The sequence below is a fragment of the Hyperolius riggenbachi genome, chromosome 6, assembly GCF_040937935.1.
Source record: "Hyperolius riggenbachi isolate aHypRig1 chromosome 6, aHypRig1.pri, whole genome shotgun sequence".
NCBI lineage: Eukaryota > Metazoa > Chordata > Amphibia > Anura > Hyperoliidae > Hyperolius > Hyperolius riggenbachi.
This window is the reverse complement of record NC_090651.1, coordinates 389,820,490-389,840,996: the sequence shown is the minus strand read 5'-3', so window position 1 is coordinate 389,840,996 and position 20,507 is coordinate 389,820,490. Positions and strand designations below refer to the sequence as shown.

General features: G+C 50.3%; 1 protein-coding gene across 1 annotated transcript; it reads left to right on the top strand.

Moving 5' to 3' along the window:
- The first annotated feature begins 17,649 nt into the window (after positions 1-17,649).
- Positions 17,650-19,968, top strand: LOC137522314 (calphotin-like). The gene has a single exon (XM_068242346.1). The coding sequence runs from the start codon at positions 17,650-17,652 to the stop codon at positions 19,966-19,968; it is 2,319 nt and encodes a 772-aa protein (XP_068098447.1).
- Positions 19,969-20,507: the final 539 nt, after the last annotated feature.

Here is a 20,507-nt window from a genome sequence, read left to right as displayed (position 1 = left end):
ACAATGACAATTCCGGATTCAGAATTACCAGGACAAGCATCAAGATCAGTGCCTTCAGGGACCACCTCTGGGCATGCAGGCAGGCAGGCAACATCAGAACAGGTTTCCACCGAGGAAGCATCTGAGCAGGCTGGCAACCGAGACACACTTGGGCTTTCTGGGTCACAGAACACATCTGGGTACACTAGCCCAAGGGGAACCTCAGGACACGTCGAGAAACTGCCAACCTCAGAGTCCGTCACGACAAGACCAAAACCAGAACCGGGCAGAGAATCATCACGAGCAGTGGTCTCAAGCACTGGACTTTCAAGAGAAGGCTTGGACTCAAACCTAGAAGTCTCTGTGAGAATAATATCGTCATTGACGTACAGCCTGTACGTCATGCTCCAAACCTGGACATCTTCAAACGCACTCTTAAAACACACCTTTTCAGACAAGCTTATAACATTCTATAGCCCTTTATTTACTTATTTGTCACAATGTAATCAGAGGCAAAGAATCACTGCCTCATCCATCCTCCACCCCCTTACCTAGTGTGTCCCCCACTACCCATTAGATTGTAAGCTCGCAAGGGCAGGGTCATCCTCCTAATGTTTACTGTCTCTGTATCAATATTTGTGCTGCTTGGAACTCTGCTGTATATCTGTTAGTTGTATCTATGTTCCCCTTGTCGTCTTATTGTGCTTTGTAAAGCGCTGCGGAATATGTTGGCGCTATATAAATAAAAAATAATAATAATAATAATTGACTACATATGAGTGAAGCTCCACCAGAGCTGCAAAGGTAGTCAGCACAACAGCAATGCCTACTGAAGTGGGCAACACCTCAGAAGGACTTGGGGGGCAGGAGACATCTCCTACAAGTTCTGCACCCTTTGGGAGGAACTCGGAGGTCTCCAGGACATCAGACAAGACCTCAGGAACATCATTTTTCAAGTTTTCTGAGAAGGATTCTGAACGATCCATGTTACAGGGCAAAACTGGAACTTTATTTTGTGGACAAGGCAGATGTCCCAGGGAAGGTTCCACCATAAACTGAGACTGAATTTCATCATCATGAGCGGATTGTACAGGAATATTTACTGGAACATACACTGACTCCCTAACTTTAATCTTACTGCACCCAGAATTCTGCATAGCAGTCAAACTAGCTTGCAACTCCAAAACTGCAGAAAAACAGGTGAGTATAGTAGCAATACCTAGACGAGCCTCTAGAGACACTGCAGGAGACTCTAAACAAGGCCATATTAACTCATCCAGAGTACAGGGTGCAGAATCAGCATTTTCCTCAGAACAAGAAAGGGACTCACAAATGTCAGTGCGAGTGGAGATCATGTTTTCATTCATGGTACAGGGCAGATTCAGAGAAAGCTTCTCTGGGCAAAGCAAAGAAGCTTCAGCATCAGATTCGCAAAACCGAAGCGCTGTCTCATTCTTAGATTCGGCTAACAATGTCAAATCCGAGGAGTCAGAACGCAAAACTTGCGAATCAAAAATCGCTTTAGGTTGTGCAACTGACGCTTCCATAGCGCAAACCTCCGCGATCTGCGGGGCAGACTGTAAGGCGTTCAGGACAGAAACACTGGAGCAACTGTCACCAGGCAACGGGCCCTTACAGGTGTGAACAGGGTGAGACAAAGACGCATTTGCAGTAGAAATAGCGACAACATCAGGAAAAACTTTATTAGACATATTAATTTTACTTTTGATGCTGCATAATTTAGTAATTTTCCCCATAGCAGGATCACAGATTGAAGATCTTAAAGATCTGTCTCTAAATGACAAGGGGTCCCACACATTCTTGAGAAAACTGGCACATTCATGCTGATCACAATCTGCAGGAACAACCGAGAAACAGGCATCAGATCACACAGATTCAAACTGCACACTGTCAGGAGCGAACCCTTCAGGATTCGCACAGGAATCAACCACAGCGGCACACTCATTCATTTCAGATCGCACAATGTCCAGACTCACATGCTTTACCCCAGAAAGGCAGGAACAATCATCCGACAACGATGTCTCTTTATTGGAATCAATTGATTGGTGTGTGTGCAACTCATCCAAAATCGTCTGCCATACATAAATCACCAGATCCACATCACCCTCGTCACATTCATCGGAATCAATCAAAAGGTACATAGAATCGAGACAATCATTCAAGACATCTTCGCTTTTTGCAATGTAAAAATCGCAAAAGGTTTTCCAATCAAAATCAAATTCCTCCATCAAAGCCCCAATGTCCCATGAGGCAAATGGAGGTTCAAACAGGCCAGTATCCAGATAATGTCCATATGGGTGGAGTTCAGGAACAAGAACAGATTTTTTTACTGCTTTAATATAGTGTGCGATCCTACCTATAATAGGATCCACATAAGCTTTGGATTGGGGCGAAAAACCCGGAGGCTGAGCAACATCATTGTAAACATCATTATCATACTGAATGGTTTTGCACATTTCAGACTTGACAGAAATAACCTCTTTATTTGTGGTTGCTATGGGCAATGAATCTTTTGGCTGACAAGCCAAATCAGCAGATTGGCCTGCAAGCACCAATTCATTAACATATGGTAATGACACAGAAATGTTGCATAACCTAATCTGATCAGCATCATGCACTGCAGGAAAAAACTCATAGAAATAACCTGGCAGGGGAATTCTAAGATTACGAGAAAACACGTGAGCCAGAAATCTGCGAGGGTTATGTCTCAGATTCTCGTGTCTGGCATACTCATCAGCCCACACAAACAGATCCCCTTGGAAAAGATTGTAAGCAATCTGACCACTCCAAGTGGAAATATTGGTGGCCTGAAATTCAGGATTTGCCAAGAATCTGGAACATTATGATATAAACTCATCTCGCGAGAGAGGCGATTGCCAGAGGTGACACAAGGCTACAGCAAGGCAGAGCACGAGAGTAGCAAAGGCACAGCAAATATACAATGAGGAGATAAGGAAAATAACAAACGCTAACTAAACGCGAACACCGCACTCATTCGCAACAGTGCACGCGTTTATGCGCGGTCTCCGCGTGTTAAGCACAACAGAGACAAGCACGCCTAACTAACCACCGACAGACACACATGAAACAGAGGACGCGAGCGTTTGCTTAACGGTTACCTCATCGAGCCTCCAGCAAGCGTTCGTAGCAGACAAGACAGATACACGAAAACAGGAATAAGTGAGAGATAGGATCCACAGCACTAGCGCAAGAGGCTAGTGCGATCCAGGAAGACAGAACAGAAGCATCCACAGCACTAGCGCAAGGCGAGTGCGATCCAGGCAAGACAGATCAGATGAGATAGCTGGTAGCAACCGCTGCTCCAGCTATACTCCAAGAACAAAGATCAGAACGACCTCCTGTCGACCACCGCTGGGACAGGACAATCGCAACAGACAAACAAAACAGATATGCAATCCTAACTGCACTAGGGAACCTGCCTAGTGCAGTCCCAGGAATTACTCTAGGCTGATCTTCAAACAATGAGCAAGGCTGACACTCCAGGAGTAGTTTCACAGGACTAACCCTTATGACCAGCCCAGGTCTGTGATATCACATGGTATATATAGAGCAAGCCTAAAAAGGATGTGGCTAGGCAATCTGCATGACAAACGTATGCAAATTCCTCAGCAGCAAGCTGCAAGACTGACAAAAGGTCTCTCTTCCAGAGACCTGCAGAATGCAGACCTGAACAGTGGTCAAAAGGCTGCCTGCCTACGCAGGCAGCCGCGCGAATCCTCACACTGCCCCAATCTCCTCCACATTCTTCACCCTTCAGTGTGTAGTGTGTCCCCGCTCAGCGGAGGGATGACCAGTGTGTCCGATTTCAAATCGTGGCTGAGGCCAGTTCAGGACTGTTGAAAGCTCAGCTGAATCCACAGTCAACCCAGACTCGGAGATCATATCCCAGAAAAGACAACTGTAGGTTCTCCAGAATACATTTCTTGAGCTTGGCATGTAGATGATTGTCCCGTAACTTTTGTAATGCAGCTTTAACCTGAACTTGGTGTTATGTTAGTGATGAGGAGAACATTAGAATATCATCCAGATAAACCACTCCAAATTTCCCCAAAGTTTCTCTGAAGCATCATTTACAAAGTCCTGGAAGACCACCGGAGCATTACACAGCCCAAAATGCAAAGTATTCCTAATGTGAGGGTTGAAGGTGATCTTGACAAATGATATTGTATGCACCCTATTGATCAAATTTATTAAACACTGGAGCCCCAGCTACCTGACTAAACAGATCATCGATGAGGGGAAGCGATATCTGTTCTTGTTATCTTGTTTAACTCTCGATAATCAATACACGATCTGAGGCCAGCATATTTTTTCTCTACAAAGAAAAATCCAGCCCCAGTAGGAGAAGTGGAAGGCCGAATGAACCGGTTGGAGAGATTATCATGGATATTTTCTCAGGACGTGAGAGGATAAACAAGTGGCTTTGGGGTGACAATGGTACCTGGGTATAAGTCAGTTAGACAATTGTATGATCGATGGGGTGACAATTCCTCAGCTGGGGGCCACTCATCCAGTGGGAATACTGCAGGGCTCCCCAGCCAGAGTACGGGCACCTATTTAACTCAGTGTGGAGTCACATCCAGCAAATTACCAGGTCTCGCCCAGGGGCCCGGGGGGTCCAGAGACGACGGGGCTGTCGGGCGGGTGCTCAAGTTAGGCTGAGGAAAAAGGGCCTGAGATCAGCCATCCCCTCGGCTCTCCTTGGGAATGTCTGCTCCCTGCCAAATAAACTGGACGAACTCCGTCTCCTCAGCGAAAAGCAGGAGATCGGTAGCAACACCCCTGTACTCTGCTTCACAGAGACTTGGCTGCATGAGGACATTCCAGACAATGCCCTATCCCTCACGGGTTTCAACCTCATCCGGGTGGACCGCGACCGCTCTCTCTCAGGCAAAAGGAAAGGTAGGGGGGGTCTGCTTTTACATCAACTCCTCATGGTGTCCGAACACGTCGCTTCTAACCAGGAAGTGTACCCCCGACCTGGAGCTCCTACTTCTCAACTGTAGGCCTGTGTACTCACCCAGAGAGTTCTCATCCTACGTCCTTATGGGGGTTTACATCCCGCCTGACGCGGATGTCAAGCTGGCCGAACGGGATCTGAGTGATATCATCACACAGTGGGAGACGACCCTACCAGACTCTTTGTTTATTGTGATGGGTGATTTCAACAAAGCCAACCTCCGTCGGGAGCTGCCACGCTTCCATCAGCACGTTACCTGCCCCACCAGGAATGTCAGCACACTGGATCACTGTTACACGATCCTGAAAGACCCCTACAAAGTAATCTCACGGGCAGCACTGGGTTTATCCGACCACAACCTCATCCACCTGATTCCGACCTATAGAAGACGTCTGGAAGCGGCTAAACCAGTTCTAAAATCTACAAAAGTTTTGTCAAATGAGGCAAAAGAAAAACTTCAGACCTGTTTTTACAACACAGACTGGAGGGCTCTGGAATCACCTAACCTGGATGAATGGGCTGACACTGTCACTTCCTACATAAGATTCTGCGAGGAAACCTGCATTCCCTCAAAGTCCTTCAAGGTCTATCCGAACAATAAACCCTGGTTCTCCAACAAGCTACGAAAGCTGCGGAAACATAAAGAGGCTGCACATAAGTCCGGCTCCATAGAGGACTTCAGGATAGGAAGGAACTCCCTCAACAAAGAACTGAGAGTGGCTAAAAGGGTATATGCAGATAAGATGAGGAAGAACCTAAGCTCAAATGATCCACGGGCTGTTTGGAAGGGGCTCAAGGCGGCCACAAACTACAAGCCTCCCCCTTTCCATGCAACACCAAGCACTGAGCTAGTTGAGGAACTAAGCAGCTTCTATTGCAGGTTTGAGGACCTGACAGACTGTCAGGAGTACCGCCCCCCCCCCCCCCCCCCACCCGCTGCCCTCTTTCCAAGCCCGAGCTTTCCCTCCCCAGTAGTGTGCGAAGCAGAGGTTCTGCGTCACCTGTCCTCGCTGAACGTCAGGAAAGCCTCAGGACCGGATGGGGTGTCCCCAGCCTGCCTGAAAACCTGCTCACGCCAGCTGGCCCCCATCCTCACTTCCATATACTCCCAAGTCCCTGAGTGATGGCAAGGTACCTGCATGCTTTAAAAAGTCCACCATTATCCCTGTTCCAAAAAAACAAGGAGTCTCAGACCTTAACAATTTTCGACCTGTGGCCCTCACTTCTGTTGTTATGAAAACCTTTGAGAAAGTGATCCTATCGCTCCTTAAGAACTCCACACTGCACAGTCTGGATCCGTTCCAATTTGCATACAGGTCTAATAGGTCCACCGACGATGCTATCAATATATGCCTGGAGTACATCTCCGGCCACCTGGACAGCCCGGACTCATATGCCAGGAGGCTCCTCCTGGACTTTAGTTCGGCTTTCAACACCATCTGTCCTCGTATACTGCATGACAACCTAGAGGAACTCGGTGTCCACCCCTCCATCCGCTGCTGGATCACAGACTTCCTTACTGACAGGTCCCAAGTAGTTAAGCTGGGCGACATCTCGTCCAGGCCAAGTATTACCAACACTGGAGCCCCTCAGGGATGTGTTTTGTCACCCTTCCTGTTCTCGCTCTACACCAACAACTGTACCTCTAAGGATAACTCTGTTAAGGTCATCAAATTTGCCGACGATACCACCATTGTTGGCCTCGTAAGCAAGGGAAATGAACAGGCCTACCGAGACGAGGTGGATAGAATCTGCCACTGGTGTAGAGCGAACAAGCTGGTGCTCAATACCACCAAAACTGTGGAGATGGTCATTGACTTCAGAAGGCAGAGGACGACCCCGCGCCCAATTCTCATTGACGGGGCTGAAGTTTAAATTGTTTCCAGCGTTCGACTCCTGGGCACAACCATATCTGATGACCTGAGCTGGAAGAAGAACACCATCACAACCCAAAAGAAGGCCCAGCAGAGACTCTTCTTCCTGCGCCAACTAAAGAAGTTTGGTATGGCCCAAGAACTCCTTAAATCCTTCTACTCCGCCACCATAGAGTCTGTCCTCTGCACCTCGATACTCGTATGGTACGCTGGCGCCACTGCCAGTGACAGGTACAAAATTCAGAGGGTCATCAGATCAGCGGAGAATATAATTGGGACACCCCTCCCCCCTCTGGAGCTCATCCACAACTCTAGGATGTGCTCTAGAGCAGCAAAGATTGCTAATGACCCATCACACCCAGGTCATCGCTTCTTCCAACGGCTCCCATCGGGTCGGAGGTTCCGGGCCATCCCCACCAAGACATCAAGGCACAGAGACACTTTCTTCCCTGCAGCGGTGAGGCTATTGAGCTCCCTATAAATCCTATGGCTCCCCCCCCCTCACACTTGTACTGAGCCGTCACCACCCATGGCCCGAGAGGGTTTACAGTGCTGGGATCATTCTGAGTACGTTGTGCTGCTTCTTGCTGTGATACCGCCTCGGTTTTTCCTGCATTGTATATTCTGCTGTAACTTAATGTTGTGCACTGTTCTTACGTTATGTCTCTACTGTAACTTATTTTTGCGCGCTGCCTTGTGATGCTAAAACCAATTCCAGGCATGACCCAATCATGCTTGGCGAAATAAACGATTCTGATTCTGATTTGGGAGAAAACACACCACAAAACTCTTTGGCCTCGATTCATCATTGTCTTTGCAATAGCTTTTTCCAGTTCGTTAAATTACGAAATTCAAAGTTTATCAATTTCTAGTTGTATTCATCAAGGTTTTTCCTCATTCGGTGTGAATTCGATAAAATATCGATAACAATTCGGTAACCATTCGGTAACGTGTCAATATTTCCATTTTACAGAGGTAATTTAACACAAGGCCATAAGATTCCCATGGAATTGTGGGTAAAAGGCAATCCTTTGAGCACTACGTAGCAACATTCTGAATAGGGCTTTACACCTGGACCAGGATTCTGGAAGTGGCTTGGGACAATCCCACAATTTCACCAGCTGCGGCTTGATAGGAGCCTTTTCTGATAAGATATAGTGCAGCTAGCAATTGAGTTAACCCCGGCACTGCCTGTGTTCTCTTACAAGATGATTCAAGAGCCGATGTCATGGTATAGCAAATAAATCCATTCTCTTGCAAATTGATCTGGTTCTAGACCTTATTCTTGCCCTTCTGCACCTTTGAATCACTCTCAGCTGATACAGAACCACTTCCCATGGCTCCATCTTCTCTGTCAGCAATGATCTGACAGGAATAACCACAGAGCAGTGAAGGAGAGAACTAATCCTAAATGTAACGCTAAACCACGCCCACTTTCATGAATTGCGATTTCTTCCGTTTTATCGCAAAATTACCGAATGATTACCGAATGCTCGCTAACAGCTGTAGATAACTTTGATGAATCCTGAAATCAACATATCGAGTTCTGTATTTTACCGAGCTGTCGGTAATTGATTCGATAAGTCTTGATGAATCGAGGCCAGAGTATGGATCAGGCAACTTTTCAAGAATAAAGTCAACCCCATGCAAAGTCAAAACATTGAGGTGATTATTGTGACAATAGCTCGACCAGCTAACGAGTTGTCCAGATTGCCAGTCAGTAACCGGATTATGCTGTCTAACGCTGGGTACACAGTATGAGATTTTCTGGCAGATTTACTGTCAGATCGATTATTTCCGATATGTCCGATCTAATTTCCGATCCATTTCCAATCATTTTATGACTGTTTTCCATTCACTTCTATCGGAAATTGATCGGAAATAAGATCAGACATGTTGGAAATAATCGATCTGACAGTATATCTGCCAGAAAATCTCATAGTGTGTACCCAGCATAAGCCATGCAGGACTAAGAGGTGTAGAAGGCATTCACCATGAATAGCGCCACCTTGAGGTGAATTTATGCGGTAGCAGTAACTATAATGGGGAGTGATCAATAGCTGTTATGCAAACATTAGCTGCCACAGTTAAGGCAGGAATTCCCAGTCACCTCCATAAAGCTTTCAGCTGCGCCACAATCAGCAAAGACTTGACCATCATAAGCATTGTCATTGCAAGCAATAATACAAGGTAGCAGGAAACATTGGTAAACCCGAGGAGGTAGCTGCCGGCCTGGGTGAGACCTCACTGAGGCGCTGAGGTTTTCAGGCTTCTTCTCAGGAGAGGATTGAGCCAGAGGCCCGACCCCTACACAATAACAGCAAAGCCCCTTGGCACGTCGCCTGGCCTTCTGTACGGCTGAATGCTTAGAGGACCCAATTTACATAGGCTTTTCCTGAGAAGGTACCAGACTGGCAGATGCAGCAAAGGAAGCTTTGGGAACAGGGCGGATTGTCAAACCTAACCCTTGACGATCCACCACAACCCCCACGGTAATGGCTTCAACTAGGGTATTGGGTGGTGGGTGGCTACTAGATGGTCCTTCAGCAATTCTGACCGGCCAGCAAAAACTGATCTAAATGGGCTGAGTTATTCTAATGAGTGGAGACAGACCACCAGCGTCAGATACTCACCTAAGGAGAGGGAAGGCTCTGAGTCCTAATGACTCCACCGCCGCGTTGGACTTAGGAAGTCTTCGGGAGCCGAGTCCTCCCGAAGACAGACGCTGCGTATGCGTGAGTGCGTCATAGACACGCGCAAGTGCACGATAGAAGGCGCTTGCACATGCGCAGTACTGAGCGGCCCGTCTTCGGGAGCCCGAGTGCTCCCGAAGACTTCTGAAACCTCCCTTTGGCGGCAGAAGTGGCAGTATTTGACCGAATTGGTTGAATGCTGCTACAGGGGATTCTGAGCGGGACTGGGCACCGGGAGAGAGGGAAGTCTCATTAGGACTCAGAGCCTTCCCTCTCCTTAGGTGTGTAACTGACTTTTGTTTTTATAGGTCGGGTAACATTGACTTTAAAGCAAGGTGCCCCTGGGGAAGACTAAAGGCCCAGGTCGCCTTGAATCAGGGATATGGTCAAAGCTACCCGCTGGGACTCAGTTCCTGATGCTATGTGTATCACATAGAAATTCATCCGGCATGAGTTCATGAAATTACTAAGTTTAGTTCTATCTCTTTACTTAGCAAAATGGCCGGCAGATTAGAGGGAACACCCGCACTAACAAGATGATTATCTGGCTGATTGGCACCAGGAGAAGCGGCCTGCGCAGCAACTACTTCCGTGAGTGTTTCACTGCATCAGTTAGCTGATAATTTGACGTTGCATATCCTCCATGGTATATTCTTTCTGGCCCGTGATAATGTGGAGGTGGATCTCTTGCCTTCAAATCAGTCCCTCTGCCCCAATCTCCTGCGCAGTCTTCACCCTTCAGTGTGGCGCGTCTCCAGTCAGCTGAGGGATAACCAATATGTCTGCTTCCATGAAAGCAGTAAGTAGACACACTGCAGAAGTATTGCAGGATTTGTATCAGCTGTAACAAAGATATGTTTTTGGTTAAGGCTATGTGTCCCCTGTAGCGTGAACTTTTCACCTGCAATAAATCATGTAAGATTTTTCTGCTTGGTGAAAATTCATATGTAAATTTTTACACGTTTTTATGTGAATCTTAAAAAATTCGCATTAGTCAAATATAACATAATCTGCCTAGTAACAGCTTATCATGACTGCTGACAACTTCCTGTGACCAGGGATCTGATGCGATTTTTGATAATGCGTAAATTTGTGTTGCCGATATGAAGCATTGTACGCGAATCGTAAGCAATGTTCGGAAAAATGATGCAGGACCTCAGATTTTTTCATGCGTAGGAACGTGTATGAAATTGGCATTGAATGGAAACAGCTCCATTCACTACCATTAGTTGCCAAATAAATGTATATTTCCAAGGGAAAAATCTGACACAAAAGTGGAAAGCTAACCGCAAGATTATAATGCTGTTGTGTATCTTTTAGAGCATAGAGGAAGTTCTGAGTTCAGGTGCGTTATATATAAGTGTGTAAGGCGTAGAGACCAGAAGGCAGAAGCACCACCATGACCAGATATAAGTGTGTAAGGTGTAGAGACCAGAAGGCAGAAGCACCACCATGACCAGCTATAAGTGTGTAAGGCGTAGAGACCATAAGGCAGAAGCACCACCATGACCAGCTATAAGTGTGGAAGGCGTAGAGACCAGAAGGCAGAAGCACCACCATGACCAGATATAAGTGTGGAAGGCGTAGAGACCAGAAGGCAGAAGCACCACCATGACCAGATATAAGTGTGTAAGGCGTAGAGACCAGAAGGCAGAAGCACCACCATGACCAGATATAAGTGTGGAAGGCGTAGAGACCAGAAGGCAGAAGCACCACCATGACCAGATATAAGTGTGTAAGGTGTAGAGACCAGAAGGCAGAAGCACCACCATGACCAGCTATAAGTGTGTAAGGCGTAGAGACCATAAGGCAGAAGCACCACCATGACCAGATATAAGTGTGTAAGGTGTAGAGACCAGAAGGCAGAAGCACCACCATGACCAGATATAAGTGTGTAAGGCGTAGAGACCATAAGGCAGAAGCACCACCATGACCAGATATAAGTGTGTAAGGTGTAGAGACCAGAAGGCAGAAGCACCACCATGACCAGCTATAAGTGTGTAAGGCGTAGAGACCATAAGGCAGAAGCACCACCATGACCAGCTATAAGTGTGGAAGGCGTAGAGACCAGAAGGCAGAAGCACCACCATGACCAGATATAAGTGTGGAAGGCGTAGAGACCAGAAGGCAGAAGCACCACCATGACCAGCTATAAGTGTGTAAGGTGTAGAGACCAGAAGGCAGAAGCACCACCATGACCAGATATAAGTGTGTAAGGTGTAGAGACCAGAAGGCAGAAGCAAAGCCGGGACAAGGTCCTTCAGCACCAAAGGCTAAGACAGCAAAGTGCGCCCCTCCATCCCTGCCACCCCAGCCGTCACACACTAATTGCTATTAGACTAAGAGGTGCCCCAGTGCCCCCAACCTCCCCAACACCTTAATCTATCTGGCTTGCAATCACTGCTATGTATGCCCTTTTCTTATTTCTTTGTGCTTCAAATACAATTGAGAATGACAGCTGAATGAATTGTGCGACCCCTCCTACACTGCGCCCTGAGACTGGAGCCTCTTCAGCCTCTGCCTCGGCCCGGCCCTGGGCAGAAGCATCACCATGACCAGCTATAAGTGTGTAAGGCGTAGAGACCAGAAGGCAGAAGCACCACCATGACCAGCTATAAGTGTGTAAGGTGTAGAGACCAGAAGGCAGAAGCACGACCATGACCAGCTATAAGTGTGTAAGGTGTAGAGACCAGAAGACAGAAACACCACCATGACCAGATATAAGTGTGTAAGGTGTAGAGACCAGAAGGCAGAAGCACCACCATGACCAGATATAAGTGTGTAAGGCGTAGAGACCAGAAGGCAGAAGCACCACCATGACCAGATATAAGTGTGTAAGGTGTAGAGACCAGAAGGCAGAAGCACCACCATGACCAGATATAAGTGTGTAAGGCGTAGAGACCAGAAGGCAGAAGCACCACCATGACCAGCTATAAGTGTGTAAGGTGTAGAGACCAGAAGGCAGAAGCACCACCATGACCAGCAATAAGTGTGTAAGGTGTAGAGACCAGAAGGCAGAAGCACCACCATGACCAGCTATAAGTGTGTAAGGTATAGAGACCAGAAGGCAGAAGCACCACCATGACCAGCTATAAGTGTGTAAGGCGTAGAGACCAGAAGGCAGAAGCACCACCATGACCAGCTATAAGTGTGTAAGGTGTAGAGACCAGAAGGCAGAAGCACCACCATGACCAGCTATAAGTTTGTAAGGTGTAGAGACCAGAAGGCAGAAGCACCACCATGACCAGCAATAAAAGTGTAAGGTGTAGAGACCAGAAGGCAGAAGCACCACCATGACCAGCTATAAGTGTGTAAGGTGTAGAGACCAGAAGGCAGAAGCACCACCATGACCAGCTATAAGTGTGTAAGGTGTAGAGACCAGAAGGCAGAAGCACCACCATGACCAGATATAAGTGTGCAAGGTGTAGAGACCAGAAGGCAGAAGCACCACCATGACCAGCAATAAAAGTGTAAGGTGTAGAGACCAGAAGGCAGAAGCACCACCATGACCAGCTATAAGTGTGTAAGGTGTAGAGACTGATAAGCAGAAGGCAGAAGCACCACCATGACCAGCTATAAGTGTGTAAGGCGTAGAGACCAGAAGGCAGAAGCACCACCATGACCAGATATAAGTGTGTAAGGTGTAGAGACCAGAAGGCAGAAGCACCACCATGACCAGCTATAAGTGTGTAAGGTGTAGAGACCAGAAGGCAGAAGCACCACCATGACCAGCTATAAGTGTGTAAGGTGTAGAGACCAGAAGGCAGAAGCACCACCATGACCAGCTATAAGTGTGTAAGGTGTAGAGACCAGAAGGCAGAAGCACCACCATGACCAGATATAAGTGTGTAAGGTGTAGAGACCAGAAGGCAGAAGCACCACCATGACCAGCTATAAGTGTGTAAGGTGTAGAGACCAGAAGGCAGAAGCACCACCATGACCAAATATAAGTGTGTAAGGTGTAGAGACCAGAAGGCAGAAGCACCACCATGACCAGCTATAAGTGTGTAAGGTGTAGAGACCAGAAGGCAGAAGCACCACCATGACCAGCTATAAGTGTGTAAGGCGTAGAGACCAGAAGGCAGAAGCACCACCATGACCAGCTATAAGTGTGGAAGGCGTAGAGACCAGAAGGCAGAAGCACCACCATGACCAGCTATAAGTGTGTAAGGTGTAGAGACCAGAAGGTAGAAGCACCACCATGACCAGCAATAAGTGTGGAAGGCGTAGAGACCAGAAGGCAGAAGCACCACCATGACCAGATATAAGTGTGGAAGCTGTAGAGACCAGAAGGCAGAAGCACCACCATGACCAGATATAAGTGTATAAGGTGTAGAGACTGATAACCAGAAGGCAGAAGCACCACCATGACCAGCAATAAAAGTGTAAGGTGTAGAGACCAGAAGGCAGAAGCACCACCATGACCAGCTATAAGTGTGTAAGGTGTAGAGACCAGAAGGCAGAAGCACCACCATGACCAGCTATAAGTGTGTAAGGTGTAGAGACCAGAAGACAGAAACACCACCATGACCAGCTATAAGTGTGTAAGGTGTAGAGACCAGAAGGCAGAAGCACCACCATGACCAGCTATAAGTGTGTAAGGTGTAGAGACCAGAAGGCAGAAGCACCACCATGACCAGCTATAAGTGTGTAAGGCGTAGAGACCAGAAGGCAGAAGCACCACCATGACCAGCTATAAGTGTGTAAGGTATAGAGACCAGAAGGCAGAAGCACCACCATGACCAGATATAAGTGTGTAAGGCGTAGAGACCAGAAGGCAGAAGCACCACCATGACCAGCTATAAGTGTGTAAGGTGTAGAGACCAGAAGGTAGAAGCACCACCATGACCAGCAATAAGTGTGGAAGGCGTAGAGACCAGAAGGCAGAAGCACCACCATGACCAGATATAAGTGTGGAAGCTGTAGAGACCAGAAGGCAGAAGCACCACCATGACCAGATATAAGTGTATAAGGTGTAGAGACTGATAACCAGAAGGCAGAAGCACCACCATGACCAGCAATAAAAGTGTAAGGTGTAGAGACCAGAAGGCAGAAGCACCACCATGACCAGCTATAAGTGTGTAAGGTGTAGAGACCAGAAGGCAGAAGCACCACCATGACCAGCTATAAGTGTGGAAGGTGTAGAGACCAGAAGGCAGAAGCACCACCATGACCAGCTATAAGTGTGTAAGGTGTAGAGACCAGAAGGCAGAAGCACCACCATGACCAGCAATAAAAGTGTAAGGTGTAGAGACCAGAAGGCAGAAGCACCACCATGACCAGCTATAAGTGTGTAAGGCGTAGAGACCAGAAGGCAGAAGCACCACCATGACCAGCAATAAGTGTGTAAGGTGTAGAGACCAGAAGGCAGAAGCACCACCATGACCAGCTATAAGTGTGTAAGGTGCAGAGACCAGAAGGCAGAAGCACCACCATGACCAGCAATAAGTGTGGAAGGCGTAGAGACCAGAAGGCAGAAGCACCACCATGACCAGCTATAAGTGTGTAAGGTGTAGAGACCAGAAGGCAGAAGCACCACCATGACCAGCTATAAGTGTGTAAGGCGTATAGACCAGAAGGCAGAAGCACCACCATGACCAGCTATAAGTGTGTAAGGTGTAGAGACCAGAAGGCAGAAGCACCACCATGACCAGATATAAGTGTGTAAGGCGTAGAGACCAGAAGGCAGAAGCACCACCATGACCAGCTATAAGTGTGTAAGGTGTAGAGACCAGAAGGCAGAAGCACCACCATGACCAGCTATAAGTGTGTAAGGCGTAGAGACCAGAAGGCAGAAGCACCACCATGACCAGCTATAAGTGTGTAAGGTGTATAGACCAGAAGGCAGAAGCACCACCATGACCAGCTATAAGTGTGGAAGGTGTAGAGACCAGAAGGCAGAAGCACCACCATGACCAGCAATAAGTGTGTAAGGCATAGAGGCCAGAAGGCAGAAGCACCACCATGACCAGCTATAAGTGTGTAAGGCATAGAGGCCAGAAGGCAGAAGCACCACCATGACCAGCTATAAGTGTGTAAGGTGTAGAGACCAGAAGGCAGAAGCACCACCATGACCAGATATAAGTGTGGAAGGTGTAGAGACCAGAAGGCAGAAGCACCACCATGACCAGATATAAGTGTGTAAGGCGTAGAGACCAGAAGACAGAAGCACCACCATGACCAGCTATAAGTGTGTAAGGCGTAGAGACCAGAAGGCAGAAGCACCACCATGACCAGATATAAGTGTGTAAGGCGTAGAGACCAGAAGGAAGAAGCACCATCATGACCAGCTATAAGTGTGTAAGGCGTAGAGACCAGAAGACAGAAACACCACCATGACCAGATATAAGTGTGTAAGGCGTAGAGACCAGAAGGCAGAAGCACCACCATGACCAGATATAAGTGTGTAAGGCGTAGAGACCAGAAGACAGAAACACCACCATGACCAGATATAAGTGTGTAAGGCGTAGAGACTAGAAGGCAGAAGCACCACCATGACCAGATATAAGTGTGTAAGGCGTAGAGACCAGAAGGCAGAAGCACCACCATGACCAGATATAAGTGTGTAAGGCGTAGAGACCAGAAGGCAGAAGCACCACCATGACCAGATATAAGTGTGTAAGGCGTAGAGACCAGAAGGCAGAAGCACCACCATGACCAGATATAAGTGTGTAAGGCGTAGAGACCAGAAGGCAGAAGCACCAACATGACCAGCTATAAGTGTGTAAGGTGTAGAGACCAGAAGGCAGAAGCACCACCATGACCAGCTATAAGTGTGTAAGGTGTAGAGACCAGAAGGCAGAAGCACCACCATGACCAGCTATAAGTGTGTAAGGTGTAGAGACCAGAAGGCAGAAGCACCACCATGACCAGCTATAAGTGTGTAAGGTGTAGAGACCAGAAGGCAGAAGCACCACCATGAACAGCTATAAGTATGTAAGGTGTAGAGCAGGGGTCTCAAACTCAATTTTCCGGGGGGGGGGGGGGGGGGGGGTCTGGAGGCAAAGTCAGGATGAGGCTGGGCCGCATAAGGAATTTCACACAAAAAATCCTCAAAAAAAGTCCTTCTCTCCCTTGTGTCTGTTCTAATTCTAATTGGCTGCCCTAGCAGCTAATTGTGCAGACAGAACGTCTTCCCATATAACTGTTATGATGGAATGTCATTTCCGCAATCAGCAGCTCCCGCCCCCGTCCCTTGCATTGACTTTTATTTTGATTCAAAATCAAATTTACACTGAAGCGAACCATTTTGCCTATTTTACCTTATAGTTCGTTTCAGTGCTCCCATTACAAGTAATCCGTCGTGTCCCCGCCGCAAAACAAGGGCTGCAGAGGCCCCAAATCGCCCGGGGGGCAATCCACCGGCATTTTCTGGAAGGGGCAGAGCTTTCAGCTTCAGCTCTGCCCCTCCTGACGTCAATCGCGGCGGATCGCCGCCTCTGCCCGCCCCTCTCACTCTTCCTTCACAGAGAGGGGCGGGGAGAGGCGGCTATCCGCCGCGATTGACGTCAGGAGGGGCAGAGGAGAGCTACAGCTGGAAGCTCTGCCCCTCAGCGCAGTCGTGGATGTTTGCCCGGGGGATTTGGGGGCTCTGCAGGATGCAGCGGATTACTTGGGAGCACTGTAGCGAACTATAAGGTAAAATAGGCAAAAATAGTTTGCTTCCGTGTCTCTTTTGCTTTTGCTGGCGCGGGCCACAAAATATTGTATCGAGGGCCGCAAATGGCCTGCGGGCCGCGAGTTAGAGACCCCTGGTGTAGAGACTGATAAGCAGAAGGCAGAAGCACCACCATGACCATTCTGCTGTACCCTGTGACTTTGTGGCTCTTGCTCACAACACATCAGCCTGGAGCACAGCCAAGCCACTAATGAAGTTGGCTGGTAAACTATTAAAGCTTGTCTGTTCTTTATACGAGTTCAGGCGACACACACAAGCTGGAGTCTAGTGAGTGTACAGCGTTACTCGCCAGCACTGTGCATCTCTGCTGCATCGTAAACATTTCCACCAAGATGGCTCGTGTTAGTTTAGGTGGAGCCGTCCGTGGCTGAGCAGCCTGTGGCTGAGAGGTCCAAGGCTGAGCGGTCCGTGGCTGAGCTACCCATGGCTGAGCGGTCCGTGGCTGAGCGGTCCGTGGCTGAGCTACCCATGCCTGAGCCATCCATGGCTGAGCTACCCATGCCTGAGCCGCCCATGGCTGAGCGGTCCGTGGCTGAGCTACCCATGGCTGAGCGGTCCGTGGCTGAGCTACCCATGCCTGAGCCGTCCATGGCTGAGCGGTCCGTGGCTGAGCTACCCCTGCCTGAGCGGTCCGTGGCTGAGCTACCCATGCCTGAGCCGTCCATGGCTGAGCGGTCTGTGGCTGAGCCGCCCATGGCTGAGCGCTTCGTGGCTGAGCTACCCATGGCTGAGTGGTCCGTGGCTGAGCTACCCCTGCCTGAGTGGTCCGTGGCTGAGCGCTTCGTGGCTGAGCTACCCATGCCTGAGCCGTCCATGGCTGAGCGGTCCGTGGCTGAGCTACCCCTGCCTGAGCGGTCCTTGGCTGAGCTACCCATGCCTGAGCCGTCCATGGCTGAGCGGTCCGTGGCTGAGCCGCCCATGGCTGAGCGCTTCGTGGCTGAGCTACCCATGCCTGAGCCGCCCATGGCTGAGTGGGCCGTGGCTGAGCTACCCATGCCTGAGCCGTCCATGGCTGAGCGGTCCGTGGCCGAGCTACCCATGGCTGAGCCGCCCGTGGCTGAGCTACCCATGCCTGAGCCGCCCATGGCTGAGTGGGCCGTGGCTGAGCTACCCATGCCTGAGCCGTCCATGGCTGAGCGGTCCGTGGCCGAGCTACCCATGGCTGAGCCGCCCGTGGCTGAGCTACCCATGCCTGAGCCGCCCATGGCTGAGTGGTCCGTGGCTGAGCTACCCATGCCTGAGCCGTCCATGGCTGAGCGGTCCGTGGCTGAGCCGCCCATGGCTGAGCGCTTCGTGGCTGAGCTACCCATGGCTGAGCGGTCCGTGGCTGAGCTACCCATGCCTGAGCCGCCCATGGCTGAGCGGTCCGTGGCTAAGCTACCCCTGCCTGAGTGGTCCGTGGCTGAGCTACCCATGCCTGAGCCGTCCATGGCTGAGCGGTCTGTGGCTGAGCCGCCCATGGCTGAGTGGGCCGTGGCTGAGCTACCCATGCCTGAGCCGTCCATGGCTGAGCGGTCCGTGGCCGAGCTACCCATGGCTGAGCCGCCCGTGGCTGAGCTACCCATGCCTGAGCCGCCCATGGCTGAGTGGTCCGTGGCTGAGCTACCCATGCCTGAGCCGTCCATGGCTGAGCGGTCCGTGGCTGAGCCGCCCATGGCTGAGCGCTTCGTGGCTGAGCTACCCATGGCTGAGCGGTCCGTGGCTGAGCTACCCATGCCTGAGCCGCCCATGGCTGAGCGGTCCGTGGCTAAGCTACCCCTGCCTGAGTGGTCCGTGGCTGAGCTACCCATGCCTGAGCCGTCCATGGCTGAGCGGTCTGTGGCTGAGCCGCCCATGGCTGAGCGCTTCGTGGCTGAGCTACCCATGCCTGAGCCGTCCATGGCTGAGCGGTCCGTGGCTGAGCCGCCCATGGCTGAGCGCTTCGTGGCTGAGCTACCCATGCCTGAGCCGTCCATGGCTGAGCGGTCCGTGGCTGAGCTACCCATGCCTGAGCCGCCCATGGCTGAGTGGTCCGTGGCCGAGCTACCCATGGCTGAGCGGTCCGTGGCTGAGTGGTCCGTGGCTGAGCTACCCATGCCTGAGCCGTCCATGGCTGAGCGGTCCGTGGCTGAGCTACCCATGCCTGAGCGGTCCGTGGCTGAGCTACCCATGCCTGAGCCGTCCATGGCTGAGCCGCCCATGGCTGAGCACCCCGTGACTGAGCTACCCATGCCTGAGCCGCCCATGGCTGAGTGGTCCGTGGCTGAGCTACCCATGGCTGAGCGGTCCGTGGCTGAGCTACCCATGCCTGAGCGGTCCGTGGCTGAGCTACCCATGCCTGAGCCGTCCATGGCTGAGCCGCCCATGGCTGAGCCACCCGTGACTGAGCTACCCATGCCTGAGCCGCCCATGGCTGAGTGGTCCGTGGCTGAGCTACCCATGGCTGAGCGGTCCGTGGCTGAGCTACCCATGCCTGAGCAGCCCATGGCTGAGTGGTCCGTGGCCGAGCTACCCATGGCTGAGCCGCCTGTGGCTGAGCTACCCATGCCTGAGCCGCCCATGGCTGAGCGGTCCGTGGCTGAGCTACCCATGCCTGAGCCGCCCATGGCTGAGCGGTCCGTGGCTGAGCTACCCATGGCTGAGCCGTCCATGGCTGAGCGGTCCGTGGCTGAGCCGCCCATGGCTGAGCCGTCCATGGCAGTCATTTCATGGTGCATTCATCTTCCACCTCTGGATTGTTTATCTTTTGTCTTGCTAGTATGACTTGCTGTCTGCACAAGATGGCGCTGCACCGGTAGCCACAGCCACAGGGCTCCAGCCTCTATTTCTTTTTCAGCTTCTTTTTTGTCTCTTTTCACCCTCAGACTACAGGAGAGGATGCAGGGACTTCAGACGTGCCCACGGCACCCAGTTTTTCAGCCACCAGCTGATTGGGCGGTCAACTGATCAGGTCCACGTGCTCAGCACATGCAATCAGTGGCTCGGCTGGCCATGTGCCTCGCTGATGGGAGAGGGTGTGTCCCTTACTCCTGGCTGATGGGAGGGTGTGTCCCCTACTCCTGGCTGATGGGAGGGTGTGTCCCCTACTCCTGGCTGATGGAAGGGTGTGTCCCCTACTCCTGACTGATGGGAGGGTGTGTCCCCTACTCCAGGCTGATGGGAGGGTGTGTCCCCTACTCCTGGCTGATGGGAGGGTGTGTCCCCTACTCCTGGCTGATGGGAGGGTGTGTCCCCTACTCCTGGCTGATGGGAGGGTGTGTCCCCTACTCCTGGCTGATGGGAGGGTGTGTCCCCTACTCCTG